Source organism: Acipenser ruthenus, chromosome 7, assembly GCF_902713425.1.
Source record: "Acipenser ruthenus chromosome 7, fAciRut3.2 maternal haplotype, whole genome shotgun sequence".
NCBI lineage: Eukaryota > Metazoa > Chordata > Actinopteri > Acipenseriformes > Acipenseridae > Acipenser > Acipenser ruthenus.
The window spans coordinates 41,870,714-41,888,617 of NC_081195.1; the positions used below are offsets into that span (position 1 = coordinate 41,870,714).

A 17,904-nucleotide genomic window follows, 5' to 3' on the forward strand; every position below is an offset into this window, starting at 1 on the left:
TACATAAGGTACAGTAGGCAAGCAAGAACTTAATAAGCAGTCAATGTAATGTGAAGCTGTACTGTACTTCCAGCAATTCTGAAGAACAAACTTTGGTACCATATATCGGAAAACTGACAGATATTTCCAGCTAATAAATCTTGTGATTGACTTGTCCTTGTGAAAATCTCTCGAGGTACCAGAATGAACAGAATAACCCAAATTAATGAATGTGATAACCCTTCTCTGCTCCTGTGAATATTATTACACTTCATGAACTTGAAACAGGTTTGATTAGAGATTAGATGTAAGACTGCTGAACAATGTTCCAATTAGAGTTTACTTATTTCACACAGGCTTCCGAACAGCCATCAGATGGAAATGCCTGGACTTGACCGTAACAATAACACACATGTGTAGGGACCATACTGTACAGTATCTGTCCATGGTAATACACTGAGACAAATAGTTTATGTATTTTACACTTTTAAGGTTTAGGGCTGTGGAAGGACACTGGCACTTAAAAAAAAAACTATTTTAAAAAACAGTTGTACAGTACATAAAAATGTAAGTATAGGTGTGTAACAGGTCGAGGAGCCCTGTACATGATTGTTTATTTATTTTTAGAATGGGTTCTCCCCCTCCGCCCCTGTGTCTCATTTGTGTTATTTTGGTGAGATAAAGTAGCTCGTCCTCTGCCAGTATGTAATTAAAAAACTTGTGTAGAAGGTGGCCATCTCCCGAATTGACTAAGTGATTAACTTGTTTCTAATCGGGAGATGGTCACCTGCATAAAAGACTGCAGCGCTCTGCACTCAGGGTGGGGTGTTCGGAGGAGCGAGTGAGAGCGAGAGCGAGAGAGGTGTGTAAAATAAAAAAAAAAGTAGTACGATCAGTGCGATCATTGAAGGCAACAGTATTTTGTGTTTGTTATTTTGATTTATTTAAAATCTTTATTTTGCTCTGTGAGCAAGTGTTTTTGTTTGAATATTTTATTTATTTTTGTTATTTAAAAATAAAACTGTGCAAACGCCATTGCACCGTACCTGCAGTGTCTCCTTGTTTTCTTCCTGCAGTCTGGCCTGATGCCACCGCATCGGCTACCCTGTCACAAGGTGAAAAAACAAAAACAAAAAAAAAGTTTTTTAATAAACTGGTCATTTATAGACAATGCCCCATATGAACAAACAATCTTGTCACAGAACACTCTAACATTTTCAATATAAGCCCTGTCGTTCCCTTATAAAAGTGATGCTTTATCATACTTTGCTATGCTTTTACTATGCTTTTACTATGGGAACATTTTTTAAGAGTTGGCCTGGCACATGACAATTTGCACAAAGCTATGATGGACTGCCCAGTGACTTGGCTTTGGTCTGTCTGGATACCTTACACGGAAGGCCTCTGCTGTATTACAAGCACTTTGCCCTTGACTTGCATGCATGAACACTAAGTCTATACGTTCATCAACACTGTATGTGTTCCTGTCTGGCATGGCTGAAAACAAAAAGTTCTGTAATTCCTGTTAAGGCTGCATTGTTATTCCTAATTGGCTGTGTATTCTTATACACTTGTTCTTCATCAGAAAGCAGGCTTTGTGAATTGTTCAAGTTGTTTACATTCCTCAGAGGTACAGTAGTTGCAACTGCAAGCTTCCTCTCCCTTCAAACTTTCTTGCCACTGTGTCACTTCAAACTAGAACAGTCGTGCTACTTCCCACACCAGTTTAAGTTTGAACGACATCTACACGTTGTGATGTACAGGACGTATTTGGTTAGCATAATAATGTTCAATGATCTGTTGTAACCCAAAGGAAAATTAGCCTGATGTACAAAAAATGTATTTCATTTAACAAGGTTTTTGTAAAAATAAAATGCAGGAATATTTTTTTTCTTCAACAACTGTAATTGCTATTGGATATTTCTAGAGCTCTTGTGTCAAAACAAATCATCTGTACAGTGATATACAGTATATCAATACACAGTACATGTGTGTAGACAGTATAAAGCACACAGTATTTAAGTGCCGTGGTGTACAGTGCTTTAAAATGCATGTTAAAGATTCCTGGCTTTGCACTTTTCCCTCATAAAAGGCTTGACCTCAAGTTTCTGTGCTTGTGTGTATTTGATACTGTTGTGGCAACCAAGACTGTTTGTGTAATCCTCTGCTCTCTCCCCATGACCTCTCAACCTTCCCTGCTCATCATTTTTCAGAGAGGTGTTATCTCAGCCCTGCTCCCATAAAGGCTGTTTGCTGTGTCTTGATTGTACTCTTGAATTAGAAGCCCAGCTTTGCCAGAGCTCTCAAATACCTTCACTATGGTGTTAGGCTCTGCGCACTAGCGGTTGCCTTTTTCTTCCCCTCAGCGCAAGCCTCATGAAAACTGTCTTGTTAACTGTCTTTCAGACATTGACGAATGTGATAATGACTACACTGGCGGCTGTGTTCATGAGTGCATCAACATTCCAGGAAACTACAGGTGCACTTGCTACGACGGCTTCATGCTTGCACATGATGGACACAACTGTCTGGGTATGTACATTTTTTCTATGATCATTACAAGCTAGCCTGTCTGTGCTGCACTGCCTGTAGAACTGTTTTTGTTTTTGATTTTCCGTTTTCTACTTGGTAATAAATACAATTACCGTATTAACTTGAATTTAAGTAGTACTTTTGTTGCCAAAATAAAAGTTCAATTTTTGGGGAGCGACTTGGATTTGAGGTTTTTAGTCAGGGTACCAATTTACATTTGGGCATGTCAATTATTCTGGTGCGCTTGAACAAGACCAACTGTACACAGTACTGCCCACTACAGTAATTACTCTCGGTACAGTACCGGTATTAAAATGGCTGCACAGCGAACTTCATGAACATTTTTTTATGCAGCTTTTAAAAGAAAATTAATTTTGTTTGCTGAAGAAAAGAGAAACTACGGCATCTATGTGTCAGAAGATGGAGACGAAATCGAAAGGCTATGCAATACTATAATATTACCAGTATAGTACTTGTTGAAATGATCAACGCGGGTCCGGCTTCAAAATGAACAATCATTTCTTTATATATCTTTCTTTCTCTATCTGGAGGAGCACAAGAAACAGGAACACTAAGGTTTGTACTGCTTAATGGCAGATTCTCCATCTCTCTCTGATTCTCTAACTTACTCACTGTTATTATGGTCTGTGCCTGGTTTAACTACAGGAACCCCACTAGTGTAAACTCCAAAGTCCTAACTCAAACCGAAAATGAACTACGCATTTCTGTCTTGCACTAATTCTGCTTGCGAACGTGACAGAGTCATCACGTTGGCCAAATTAAACAAAAAAGGACAATAAAGTAGACTGAAATAAAGTCGTTCAATACTTCAAGTACTGTACTGTACATATTTTCTTTTCCCATTTGCATTTGTAATACAGTAGGTGACGTATTCTGATGCTTTAATGTACAGTAATACAGTGTTCCCTGCTGGCACCTAGAAATTAAAAAGTAATTTAACAGTTAATTATTGTGTTTTTTTCATTAAGAGTTAAATGTGACTTGCATTCAGGGTCTTTTTTCTTTTTTTTTTTTTGTCTATATTTGGGGGTGCGACTTGAATTCAGGGGCGACTTAAATTTGAATAAACATGGTAAAAGGGGCATCTTGGTGAAAAATTGAGTTTGTGGGGGTTTTTTTTACCACAAACAGCAGATATGAATATGAAATGTAATGAAAACTGCCCCCAACGTTGCTGTGTGTGTTTATTTATAAAATTGCTAAAAAAACAGTTCAAAGAAATTTGCAACAATACCTTCTATTGTAATGCATGAAAAAGTTTTCTTATAATTAAACCTTATTTAAACTAGAGAAGATGAACCTAAATGTAATAATTTTCATATATTTTTTAAATATCTTGTAGACCAAAAAAAAAAAAAAACGTTAACCCCAACCTGTTTCACTGGAGATCAAAATTACAGCTTTAAAACGGTTACAATGTATGTTTAGGGAACAGTTAGTAAAAAGGAGAGGGAGGTGTATTACCCAGAAGGTATTTTATGGTTTACAGTCTAGTTTTTTATATGCTCTATATACCACCCTTATGTTATGTAGAGCACTTCACTGGATCACTTCTGGTTCCACCAGAAACTAATTTGAATCAATGTCCTACATTTTTTATTAAAGAAACACACACTATATTGCCCAGTCTTACATTTTCTGTTAACCATGTAGCTTACAGTCAGGGGAAAGCGTTTGCTAGCCAGGAGCAGGTTTATACATGCAGATTGCTTGAACAAATATTGGTGTGTAATATATATATATATATATATATATATATATATATATATATATATATATATATATATATATATATATATATATAGTGACAACGCGGGGTATGTTTGCCACATGCAGGACCGTCTTCACTTGTCTTTTTGTAAAAGAACAGCACTCCCAAAGCAATGGTAGGTTTTAAACAGGGCAGTGTCTGAACATTTATTTATTTTCACACAAACAAAATGAACAAAACCTAACTCCAGTTTGGAGTGCTAACTAAACTAGCCACAATCCCTCACTACCAGACTGGACGACTAAACCGCACACCAGTCACAAACACTTATACACAAGTGTAACTTTAACACCATATCTTGTTCCCTTTATTCCCAGTGCACACACAAACTCTGTCTCCAACCCCCAACCACTAGAACACTCAAACTGTGCTCTTTTTATTAATCAGCTCAGTCAATCGCAGCTGATTAGCATTTTCTCATTATCCTAAATTAATTAATAAATTAACCAATATAGGAGGCCTTTAGCAGGATGGCCTCCTGGTAACTTCAGTCCTCTTATAATCCCCATGGTCCTAAAGCTTCCCACTTTTTGTGAATAAATACAGTATGTTTTCACTTTAACAGGTAGGATTGTTTCTAATAAGTGAGGAATAGTTTGCTTTTAATTTTTGGTTATTGTGCATCATTGATGTCAGTCTTTCAGATGTTGAATAGAAGAAGGGTGTTGACTCCAGTGTGACTCTTGCCGAATCCCCCTGAGAAGATGTACTTTCACACTCCAGCCTGAGGACTGGGCCTGCTTGGAAACAAGCCCACAGGTTGATAGTGGCTATCCATTTATAGTTATCTTCAAATCACTAAACAGATTCTCTAGGAACTACACGGCAAATATGTAACTGTGTCCCCTTACTAGCAACAAAGCCTTAGATATTGGTCCCTAAAAAAACAGAAGTATAAAATTGAGTTTAATGTTGAGGCTATTAAGGAAGCCAACAACAAGTTCATGAATATTAAACTGTATATTATTCAAGAAAACAGACTTTGATAAAACATTCTTTACACAATCCAACGTTTTAAGGCTAGGTCTATTCAATTGATATAAACAGTGGCTTTTAAAGACAGAGGACCCTCACACACACTGTTAGAGGTATTGACTTTCACAAAGTGCCTTTCTTTTCATGATATAAACTGCAGCAGAATTTAGATCCGCCACCATTTAGAACAATTAAACAGACTCCATAGTGTGTAGAAGCAAAACAACTAACTGGGTCAATACGTTTTTGGTGTTGCAATATTAACATAAACATACACTAATGGGGCACAGATTAATATAAGCCTGATTTATTAACTACTCTGGGAAATTATTCATTTCATATGTTTACACGGGGTAGCCCTTTAACCTCTTATTGGCAGTAATGGGGTCTAAAAACATCTCAGGCATGTTAAAATACAAATTTCAGTCTATAGACTCCCTGAGGCCAGGAAAACACTGAACATTGTTTTAATGCTAACATTCCTGTTAGATTCCAAAGGGCGCATTGTAAAAATGCAAAATAAAAACAACATCTTCTGTGAGTGGGACAAATACCAGAAGGACAAATACCAGATGCAACACAAGCAGAGTGAGCAACACAAGCACCGAAAATGATGATTTTTTTGTTATAATTAGGAAAAGCAAGTTCCAGTTTGCTGGGGGTTGGGTGGGTGTGGGGGTGGGTGGTGGGGGGTGGGGGAGGGTGGGGGTGAGTTCAAATCCATACCAAAGATGAAGATGTAGCTTCCTTGATGGAGGCTCTTTAATGACACAATGAAAGAATAGACTGAAAAAAATTATGTTATTTGAAGGAGACCCAAACACAGCTTTTTTTTTTCTTTCTCTTTTGATGAGATTTCATGACATTATCGTTCCGACACAGAGAATAATGCAATGCTATGCAAATAGGTCTCACTAGATTTGTATTTATGTCCTAGTATAACTGCCATGCACTTTGACTGGGTCAAAGAATCACTGTATACATTTTTGATGAGTTTCATTTTTCTGTTGGGAGGTGATTAAAAGTTTTATTACAGTGATGCTCATCAAAAATATATATTTTTTATAGCAATTCCAAATTAAAACCCTATTGTCACTTGCGAAAATCAGGGCTATACCAGCCCTTTCTATACCTGCCTAAGAAAAAGCATACATTTAGTTTAGATTAATTTAATAGTGGTGAGGTGCATGTGATTTTGGAAGTTTTTATGAAATGGCCATTGAAATAATGTATTATCACCTTGCAGAATTTGAGCCACTAAAGTTGAGTTGGTAAGTTGTTTAATCTGTCCCTAACCTGTATGTTTCAGTAAGTAGACAAGAAAATTATAAGCTGCTTTGGAGCTTTTATATTATATTTCTGCTTCTCAGCAAGGTTCAGCCTTTTTTTCCCTAAGATATCTTGGCTGTAAACTTGCACTGGAATCTGGCCAAGAAGTTCCTCAGAGGCAGTGAACTCACTCTCTATTTGACATCTTTATAGTGGAATGTCTCAAATATAACAGAAAATTATACCATGGGGAATTCAGGCTGTGATGGCAACAGTTTATATTTCAAAGCCCAGAGCTGCTACATTAAGGATCCTATTTTCTTTTAACAATCGCCATTACTTATTTGTAGTGTGGCTTGCAGAAGATAGGTACCAGCTACTGAATAGTGCTACCTGTAACTTTAATTGAAAACAGATTAATCTGGTAAATGTCTTTCTATTTTTTACAAGAGTGTGGTATTATGTTTTGATCAAGAGCAGCATACTGTACCTCAACCCTGGCCTCTACTTGGCTTCCTAAAACATGTTACTTATTAAAAGTTATTATGTTATAAGAACTTCACAATTACGGATTGCAAGATAGTAGCCTCATAATAAAGAACTGTTGCTGGGTTTCTTTCAGCCTTAAGAAACAAAAAAAATGTGTTTACACCAAGTGTTAATTATGAAGAGGATATTTCTTCTGCCCTTGATGCAGCCAGCATGCAAAGTGATGCATTTTAGTGTAATTTGATGCTGTTTGGACATTATAGCAGCATGATAGTTGTTCCATGTTAAAATCTGATTTTCAACCAATAAAATCTCAGCAATGGTAGGGGGTAAAGTGATGTCCTTTGGAACATGAACACTGTGAAATTGGCTACCTTTACAATGAAAATAGAAGTAGCACACTGTGATTGTCACTCTACTTACGATTCTTAACTTCAAATCAGTTAATTCTCAAAAAAAGGTTACAACAACTATTAATATTAGAGAAGTATTTTGTATTAAAATATTTTTCAACCAAGGCATTCAATGCTATGATCTTAAGAACCATAAATGAAGGGTTTGATCTAAATGAAGAACTCATCTCATTGCTGAGATTGCAGTGATTTATCAGCCACTCAGCTTGTATATTGTTTTAAAAAAAAAAGATTGATCTGTTTTTACATTATTCACAGATGTATTTTTGGAAATTCCTGAGAATGTACTTTTGACTATTGTGGGGAAGCACTGATGTAGCTCTGTGTCCTGTCCGTGGTTGTCTTCTTGTATTTATTTTTCATTGTCTCTTGTGTTATTTGTTTTGATTTTGTTTTGTTATTTGTCTTAACATGACATTGGCAACAGGATTACAGGAGATAAGGAAGAGTATTTCTGCCTCAGTAAGATGACGATTCTTCAATTTGCCCCTTGAATTGGATGCATTTTGACCCATGGAACAATCTTAATAGTACCAAACTGGCAATGGCCTACCCCAGGCTTTCCACGTTTTGAACGCACATTTCCAAAATCTAGAAAACTAAAGTATGATGGCGGGATGATGACATCACAAATTTAGGAAAAGGACGTTCCACTCTGGGAGCCAAAAGGAATTGTAAATGTAGCCATTGTCTCATTACATTTTTTTGTTTTGTCTCTGTACATTTTTAAATGATCTAATACCAGTGCAGGGGTCAGCGTGCTTTTTGAACAGACATTTTATCAATTGAAGAAAAAAAAATGAGCATCTTTTAAAAGTTAAAGTTAGAATTAAAGATTACGTTTTTACTTTTATAAATATGTATTCCCCAAATATAGGGAGCAATAGGGTTTTATTTTTTAAGAGTTTAAGACACTTTTAAATATAGATACAGAGGATAATGTAATTGTGGGTGGGGATTTTAATTGTACTGTTGATTTTAACAAAGATAGAAACATTGCTGATCCTCACCCCCCTTCCTCTAGAGAGCTGGCTGAAGTTTTAAATTCTGGTGGCCTGCTTGACACCTGGAGGAATCTGCACCTTAATACAAAACAATACACCGGGTTACATAATCTTTCACAAGGCACTGTTAGGGCTAGACTGGATAGATTCTACACTCACCAGCACACTCCCTTAATACATTTATAACAGCTAAAAAAATTCCCACCAGTCTTTCTGATCATCTCTGCCTTCTTGTCACCCTTATTTTTTACAAAAGAAAATATTCTACCTCCCACTGGCACTTTAACCTAAAACTATTGCAAGACACAGTTTTCACACAACATTAAAGGACATGTGGAGGAATTGGAGAGGCCAAAAACGAAAGTATAGTAGTCTGCAGCAGTGGTGGGACCTGGGTGAAGTGCAGATTCGACTTCTTTGTCAGCATTACATTCTGAATTCAAACAGGTTATGGAATGCAGCCATGACAGACCTGGAGAGAGAGATTATAAAGTTAAAGAGATGAGCAGACAGCCACCCGAATGAGATGGCACAAGACACCCTGAGGCAGCAGAGATCCACCCTGAGCAGCCTGCTGGAGGAGAGGGTGCGGGGGGCACAGGTGCACTCCCGGTTCACAGAGCTGAGGGACATGGATGCCCCCAGCAAATTCTTCTTTGGCTTAGAGAAGAAGAAAGCCAACAGTAAGCAGCTGCTCTGTGTCTGACTGCCTTGCGGCAGAAAGCTGCTCAGCAAGGAGGACATCAGTGTGGCAGTGGTCAACTTTTACCAGGACCTGTATAACAAAGAACAGTGCAGGTCAGCAGCCTGGAGACTTTTGATCAGTAACAGTAGGAATGGGTGATTTTAATGTGGGACCGGTCTCCTTAGATCAAGAAAAATCTTTTGATCGGGTCAACCATTTTTATCTGTTTAAAACACTGGAAGCCTTTGGTTTTGGTCCTCGGTTTATTAATTTGATCAAATTTTTATATAACAATATTTTTTGTGTTTTAAAAGTCAATCATGGGCTGAGCCAACCTTTCCTGGTGTGCAGAAGTATGACAGGACTGCCCTCTGTCCGGTATGCTTCACTTCCTCTCCATTGAGCCTTGCTCTGCTCTGCCCCTACCGTCACAGTGAAGGTGTCTGTCTACGCAGATGACGTCGCTGTGTTTGTCTCCAGTAATGAAGATATCCTGGCGCTGCAACAAAGCTTCGGGATGTTCCAGAGCATTGTCTGCGAAGATCAACTGGGACGAAGCTTACTCCTTCATGTTGGGGAGCTGGCAGGGGAGTGGCCCTCCGGTTCTGCCCCAGACTCTGAAGTGGAGCAGATCGGGGATGAAGGTGCTGGGGGATTTCCTCAGCACGGCAGCATATATGGAGCAGAACTGTGAGGGCCTCATAGACAAAGTCGGGGGCTGGAGCAATGGTGGGGGCTGCTGGACCAGTTGTCCTTCAGGGGGAGGGTCCTGGTCGTTAATAATCTGACCACCTCAATGCTGTGGCACAGGCTGGTGTGTGTGGACCTTCCCAGAGAAATCATCGCCAGTCTCCAGAAGCTCCTCCTGGGATTTTTCTGGGGAGGGATACACTAGTTAAAGCCTGCTGTCCTATACCTCCCCCGTGATGAGGGAGTGCAGGGGTTGATCGGCAGGAAGAAAGAGGAAAGTTCCAAAAATGAAACATCTGAATTTTTAAGAGGGATGGCAGACTCCAGATGGAGGACTCATCTGTCCCTAGGAGAGGAGGGCATCCTAGAATGGAGGGTGCTGTATAAGCCTCCCCTGTATAAGACAGTAGGAAACCTGCAGTGGAGACTCATTCATGGCATCCTGGCCACGGACAGGCTCCTCCACAGCTCGGATTGCAGTTTCTGTACGCAGGAAGAAACTGTTCCATGCGTGCAGTGACTGTGAGAGACTAGAGTCTCTCTTCCAACTCCTCAGCGTGCTGTTGCAGATGCTGGGGGTATCATTTACAAAGATGATGTTCATTTTTGGGGTCCACTACAGGCAGAAGCACAGCAATATTTGTGTATTAATACATTTTCTTCAAGGGCAGGCAAACCTAGCTATTCTGAAGTCCCGGAAAAACAGGCTGGCAGTCTTAGGCCTGGCAGATGTGGTTAGGCTTTTCAGAACGTAGGTAAATAAACTTAGAAGAAAACATTTTACAGAAGCGCACAGCACAAGAAGTTATAGAAAAAGTCTAATTTCTTTTTCTTTTTTTCGACAAAAGGGTATTCCTTTACCTTGAGTTTAAGGCTGTTCACAATCAACACAGATAATGCGCTTCTCCACGCCGCCTTTCTGCACAGAGCACAGCTGTCCGAAGTTTTATTTTTATTGCACTTGTCAACTTGGCATTGGCGTCTCCTGCGGCTCTCAGCAGGGTTGCCAGCTTCAGCTGTGGGTACACGCTTGGCAGTCTCCCTCTGTTCCAAATGCTTCTTGCGAAGTTCCTGTGCTAACTGTAAAATATATTCTCTCCTTGATAAATTCTTCTCTGTGCATTCTTTGTAAAGTACCCAGGAGTTGATGGCTGCTAGGTCCAATACATTGTAAAACACCTGAACAGACCACTGTCAGGAGCCAGCTTTCACGGAATACTTCCGTGCCATCTGATCCAAAACATCAACTCCATATTTTGTTGCGTTGTAAAACTCCACGGTCTCTGGTATTTATTTTCACTAGTCCCGATGCTAATTGACTGACCAAAGCAGCGCAGCTGGCAAACAGGCGCCAGCCTTCAAAAGGCTGATCGAAAACAATAGACTGTCAGTCATTCACTCAGGCAGAGAGTAGAGACTAATCTGATTACAGCTAAACACATTGCGGACTGGTAAATAAAAATAATAAAGTAGAATACCGTTTTGTATATTCAAAATACAATTGTTTTCTGTGTGGCCGTCAATGTAACTGCTCCCGGGGCTTTTAGGTATAATGTAATATATCTCCTTTATTTCTGCACTCCCACGTTTCATGTTTCGTGAGAATATTTAATACATATAGACAGAAAGGTACACGAACGCACAGCCCCATATGTGTTACACGACTGGAGAAAATTACATTTTAAAACCAAAAACCGCCAAAATGACTGCCGCGGGGCTTCTAGTGTTAAAAGTCAAAGTCTCTCTCTCTCTCTCACACACACACTTTCTCTGTGTCAATTGTTTCAGTAATAATAATTAACATTGTTTAACACATTGGTTTGATTATTAAATAATTTTTTTATATTTATATCATTGAATGAACCTATTGTGTTGTGGATTTAAAACTCCCATGTGTTGGTGTGTATGTATATTTTCATCTTGTTATTTTATTTTTCAACTTTCATTTTGATAAATGAGAGTTGTGATTACACTCTGTTTTTGTCTCCTGCAGCTCCCTTTGCTCTGTTAGGTGTAATACGAATTTGAACAACCGGATAATCAAAACACAGGAAATGGGCACCACAGCGCTGCCTCACACTCTTTCACACTCCTGCAGTGCATCGTTCCCACACCCACCTCATTTCCCTTCCGTGCTAAAAATAACTGGCTTGTTAATGCAGTTTGATAAATTAGAAGGGAATACAATCAGCTAATGAGAGAGAAATCATTTTGACCGGAACGAGTTTTACTAGATTTCCGACGATGACCAAAGGCTTTTATAGAAGTGCTGCATGTTAAATGTCCTGTATCTATGAATGGCTAAAATTGTGACCTGGCCAGATTGTCTCAACCGTCCGGTTAAAACATATGTTCAATATACAGCAGCTAAACAGAAACGCCTGCTACTCTGCCATTCATAGGCACAGAATGTTGAATCTCCCAGTGGGTACTTGAAGCCCCTAATGTCGTTAGAAACACATATTTCATACAACATGTACCTGAACTAGATAAACAAATTAATGCATGAATGGTTTCACAGATCCCGATTAGCTCTGATCCTGGACTAAATTGCACATTTAATCTAGATTAATGGAATGTTAATTTCATCAACAAGGTTTAAAATACTGCTGGAGTATGGCAGTTCTTGACTATAAAAGTTTAGTTTCATGAAGGTACATTAGACGCAGTCCAGAACTATGTGGAGGCTTAACTTAAACTTGTAACAGGGTAGGGTTAAATTCAAATTAAATCCAGTTTGTCCTCAGTACCTGAAGAAAATTGAGTACTTGGACTATGTTAATGATCACAGGTGTGTTCCAGTAAGACCAGAGGGAAGAATAATGCTAGACAGAAGTGATCTAATTAACTATTACGGTGACATGAACTTCTGTGATCGTTTTCGGATGTATAGAGAAAATGTAGTACAGCTACTAACATTACCTGAGCCAAAGCTGTCTCATGCATCTCTGCGGGGGAAGCCTCTTCCTCCTGTTTTACAAGTTTTGGTCATCTTGAGGTTTTTAGCTACTGGAAATTTTTATCAGGAAACTGGGGATTTGTTGGGTGTCAGTGAACCAACTGTATGCAGAATAGTCCATAAAGTCTACTATGACTTATGTCAGCTGAAACTGACATAGATTACATTCATTTCCCAGATGCTGCTGAACAAGACATTTACAATGTACAGTTCTATAAATATGGGAACTTCCCTGGTGTTGTTGGCTGCTAGATGGGTGTCACATTCCCTTCAAGCGCCCGGCAATGCCAGATTATGAGGAGTACAGAAACTGACAAAACTGGTTTTCTATCAAAGTTCAAGGTGTGTGCACCACAAAGTTATTGTTTTCAAATATTGTTGCTCAGTGGAAAGGTGCAACTCATGACTCAAGAATTGTCCAGAATTCTTCCCTGTATGCTCAGTTTGAAAGAGGATAACATGGTGGCATTTTACTTGGTGACAGTGGCTATGCACTGTCCCCTACCTTAATACAGCAGGTTTCCCAACAACGATATAACCAAGCTCACGTTCGTACAAGAAACCTTGTGGAAGGCATGTTTGGTGTGTGGAAGAGTCGCTTTCAGTGTCTACGAAAGACACTCCGCTTTCATCCAAGGAAGTGCTGTATTGTTATCATTGCCACAGCTGTGCTGCACATTTTTTTAAAACAACAAGGCAACCCAGACCCCCCCAGTAAAGAAGAGGATGAAACTGTTGTTCCAACTATTGTAGCAGACAACAGCAACAGAAATGGACTGGCCTATTGGGATGCTTTTGTTCTTGAACACTTTTCCAATTAGGTTGACAAATATTTAATACTGTTTGTGGTGTAACAGTGTAATTCAAACAAGCAACATGGTTTTCAGTAAACATATTATTTATGAACATGTATTTACAAGTTAACATATTGTACCTCAAAACTGAAACAGGTGCTTTCTTGCGAGCCTCGCTGTGTACAATCCCTTATACATTTTGTATTCTCTGTGTGGCGCATGTTTCTTTCTTCCTCCTTCATTTTCATTTCATGCTCTTCTTTGAGATATTCCAATTTGTATTGATGAAATTCAATTGCAAGCTTTTCATGGGTGGTCATTTTTTTGCTTCTTTTCTTTTTATTCTGGATGGTATTCCCACCCCTTGCAGCAGACGTAGCTGGTTCTTCCTCATTTCTTCTTTCAACTTCCTTCATGATACAGCATTCACCAGAACTGTTGAGTTCATCTGGCTCTGAAAAATAATCATAGAATTTATATTATTGTATACTGTTGATTATGGAATAATATGTTAACAATAAATACCATAATAAAAGACTGGGCAATCGTTCTGAAGAAACATCTTACCAAATGTATCGTAATGGTGCTGTTCTTCCTCTGAGTCCTTGGAGCTGTTCATGTGATCATCATTAGGGATACCTGGCGGGGGTTGTTGGCTCTGTATTAACCCACTCAGCAGATCACCCAGCTGGTCCCGATCTGGTTTTGGTGGGGGAAACCCAGTTTGAAAGCGTTCCCTCCGTTCGGCAGTTTTCCTTGATACAAGAAAGGCAATATTTCTTTACGTTTTTCTGCAAGCTTCATTCAGTTACTATAATTTAACATTGTAAATACAAATGAAAAAAACTATTCTTACACAGCTATGTTCACTTACAACTAACACAAGAATTTTCAAAGCACAGTGATGGATACAACATAATAATCAAAGTTGCAATATAAGAAATTAAAAACGTATGTAAAGAGCATATATCTCACCTGTTGCTGGTACAGTTCTTGCTGTTACTTTTTCAGTAGAATTATACTAATTGCACCTTTCAAGCCAGGCTTTTTTTTTCATTGCCTTAGTTGTGTTGTTATGCTGCTTGTTTTCAATTATTGGAAAATTCAATACTATTTGCTTTAGTATGATTTTCTCAAAATCACTAAAGTTTTTAGAATGCTTTTTCCTCCCTGCTTTCTCCTCCTTTTCCATTGTTGGTGTTGAGTTTATCATTTTCAGGAAGCTGGATTGTCCATGCCAGGTGTTTGTAGCAACTTCAAATAAGTACCAGCTTTGCACTGTTGGTTTAATTAAGTTTAAACCAGACTAACCTGTGCTTTAATTATATTAATTCTTTACTAGCTTAGTCATAGACTTTTTAATCCAGAACAATCTAGTCTAAGATTATCTGATGTTTATGAAATCACATTTTTAGAGCTTGATTAACTAGTCCAGAACTAGGCCTACTATACCATGTCTGTGAAACCACCCGTATATGTCATTAATTACTGTACACACTAGTAGTCTGAATTTTCTTATGTCCCATTTTAATTCTTATCTGCCATCGTAGACTTTTGTCACTCTTGAGAAAACACATTGTCGACAAGCAAACATTAATTACTAAACAGTTTAAAACGTGCACACAGCAGCACGTTAAGTGTAAATAAATAATGAACTTGTGTTTATGCTGGATTGCAATGCAACTTCTAGAGGTAGGCACTCCCAAAAAAAAATGTAACTGGGAGAATTCTCTACAAGCCGGCTCGCTCTTAGCTTACACTGACAAGAGCTTTAGGTCAAACATTGAGTGCAATTGATGAGAAAATCCTAACTGAAGTCAATTTGTGGTTGTATGCTCTTGGTTATTCAAAATATTTAATTTTATATAACGTAGGCCAAGATATGTGTATGTTATAGTTTCATATTTATATTCACTAACTAAATTCTTTACAATCTGTTTATGTCACATTCATAATAAACTATATGTGCTTCTGTTTTGACGGCTTTATATCTGAAATCACACATTATATGCTGACAATGTGTAGTGGTAAAGCAAAAGTATTAAACACTGGCAATGAAGTGGGATATTTTTGTTGGTATGCATGCACATTCAAACAACATATATATATATATATATATATATATATATATATATATATATATATATATATATATATATATATATATTACTATTACTATTACCTATGGTGCCAATGTCATCACCAAGCCAACACTGTCAGACCTCTATCAAAGTCTGTTAGATCTGCCGTGATTGAAAATAAATTCTAACAGGTATATGAGCTTTTCTGTATTATAAAATACACATCAGGGATGCTATTTACATTCAGTAACAACCTTATTGGTTATTTTATATATTCTGTATTTCTTAAAGCAGCTAAAAGGATTGTTACTTTGTTGTACGACAGTGATAAAATGTTTTTTTGGGGGTTTTTGGTTTACAATTAGAACATGGTAAAGTCATGACATATGAGGTCATATATTACCAGATTTTTTTGCACTACATGTATCTTAACATGCAGTCAAAAAAAGTGCTGTAATGCTCACCCTTTATTCTTGAGAATCAGATAAAAGGCAGCATGGTTGTTGCTCCCATTTGCCTCATAACACCATTCCACTTGCACTTTCATTCTTGTTACTATATAAACTGAAACATAGAATATATTGTTTTCCAATAAGTAATTGTCTGCTAATGTTAAGTACTGTATCGTTTGCTGGCTGTGACCAACACATTGCAACTAACAAAATCATAGTTTTAAGGTTTTGAAACTGACGTTGTGCACAGCCTGCAGCAACTATACCTGATTCATTTAATTCGTTGTCGACAGTTTATCTGAACACTGTCTTGCCAGAACCAAATTATAAAGAAGACTGACTTGAATGGTTCTTTATTCCTTTTTATCACAATCCCTTATATACTCAATTCATCTCACAATTAAATTAAAACTTGTGGAATCTTACTAGCATTAGGTATACAACTACATTACTTCTAGTATCAAGTATCAAGGGTTTTTCCTACAGCCTTCAAGATCGATGCTATGAAGACTGAATAGCCTTTGGGTGCATCATCTTCACAGGTTTTCTTTATTGCCAGCTGTGTAAACCCTAATGCTACATTATATACTTCCAATATAGAGCTGCTTCTAATGGTATTTGAAGGACATGCCCCAAATCCCATTGCATGACGCTTTTTTTTTCGCTGGTGGTTTACAACTTCGTCCCGACAGGGTGCAAATGTATATGTAGCCCAGTCCTCAGTGTTTATTTTACATTTGGAGCATGTGTTCGCTTGCTCTGTTTCATGGGTCTGTGGGATCTAATAGACACCAGGAATGATAACCAGAAACCTTTCTGTCTGCTCTTTAAAACACAAATGAAAGGCGATACATTCAGTCTAGAAGGATGTAGAAAATCATTTCATATACTCCCAGATGCCTTATGTCAACAAGTTAGGGCACTAATTGATTTAAGATTGTATAATCGGGGTCCTGATTAGAGAGTAATCTAGTACAGTTCCTCTTTGCCCTTTTGATTTAGCTTTTTATTTATTTTTCCTTTCCTGAAGACAGCTGCCTGCAATGTGTTGATAATTTGTTCCTTTTTTATGATTGTTTCAAGCACTGGTGAAGTTTATTTTCTTTTTAAGTTGTTTTTGTTTCCCTCCTCCGGATATTTGGGGTGCTTCAGTCGTAGGACACATGCCGCTGGCTCACAGAGATTCCCCTGTACCATATTGCAATAGTCAAATCCTTGATTTGAAAGCACTCACACACATCTCAGATGATCCCTTTAAAAGTTTGACCAGATTATTATTTTTTTTTTTTTAAGTAGAAGAGAATTCTGACCTTGGGGTGTCACTTTATTTTAAAAGAGCAAGCTTCTAATGTCATTTTAAATTATTTTGTACAATTCTGAGTGGTCATGGGTCATGTTGCTACAATATGCTACCAAAGGTACTCTGCCTTTACTTGGCTTTGAGCTTGCATTGAGATTGTCTGGAAACTTCTAAGTGCCAGGAGTGAACAGCTTTCCTCATTTCATTCAAATCATGTGTCAATGTGACCTTGCAACTTTTCGGGTCCCACCAACTCTACATTTACGTAGAGTCGGTAGGGGTGACAGAGTTGAAAGGTCACATTGCCACGTGATTTGAAGAAAATTAGGTGGCTGTTCTGTTTAAGTTTCTCTATACAAGTTTAAAGGTAAAGCCAGATTTAGAGAAAAATAATAAGTCAAGCAAAATAATGAGTCTCTATTGGAGCAACAGAACCCAAAGCAATTGCACAGCCACTGTCCTTATCTGAGTGTTGGTGCAGGCTGGCTGA

General features: G+C 38.1%; 1 protein-coding gene across 4 annotated transcripts in view; it reads left to right on the forward strand.

Moving 5' to 3' along the window:
- LOC117415194 (signal peptide, CUB and EGF-like domain-containing protein 1) overlaps positions 1-17,904 on the forward strand; it is a 132,883-nt gene that overhangs the window by 13,563 nt on the left and 101,416 nt on the right. For all 4 annotated transcript variants that reach the window (XM_034025220.3, XM_059026965.1, XM_034025222.3 and 1 more), the window contains exon 3: positions 2,386-2,511. In XM_034025220.3, coding sequence (XP_033881111.1) covers positions 2,386-2,511 — 126 coding nt within the window. The remainder of the gene's footprint in view (positions 1-2,385; positions 2,512-17,904) is intronic.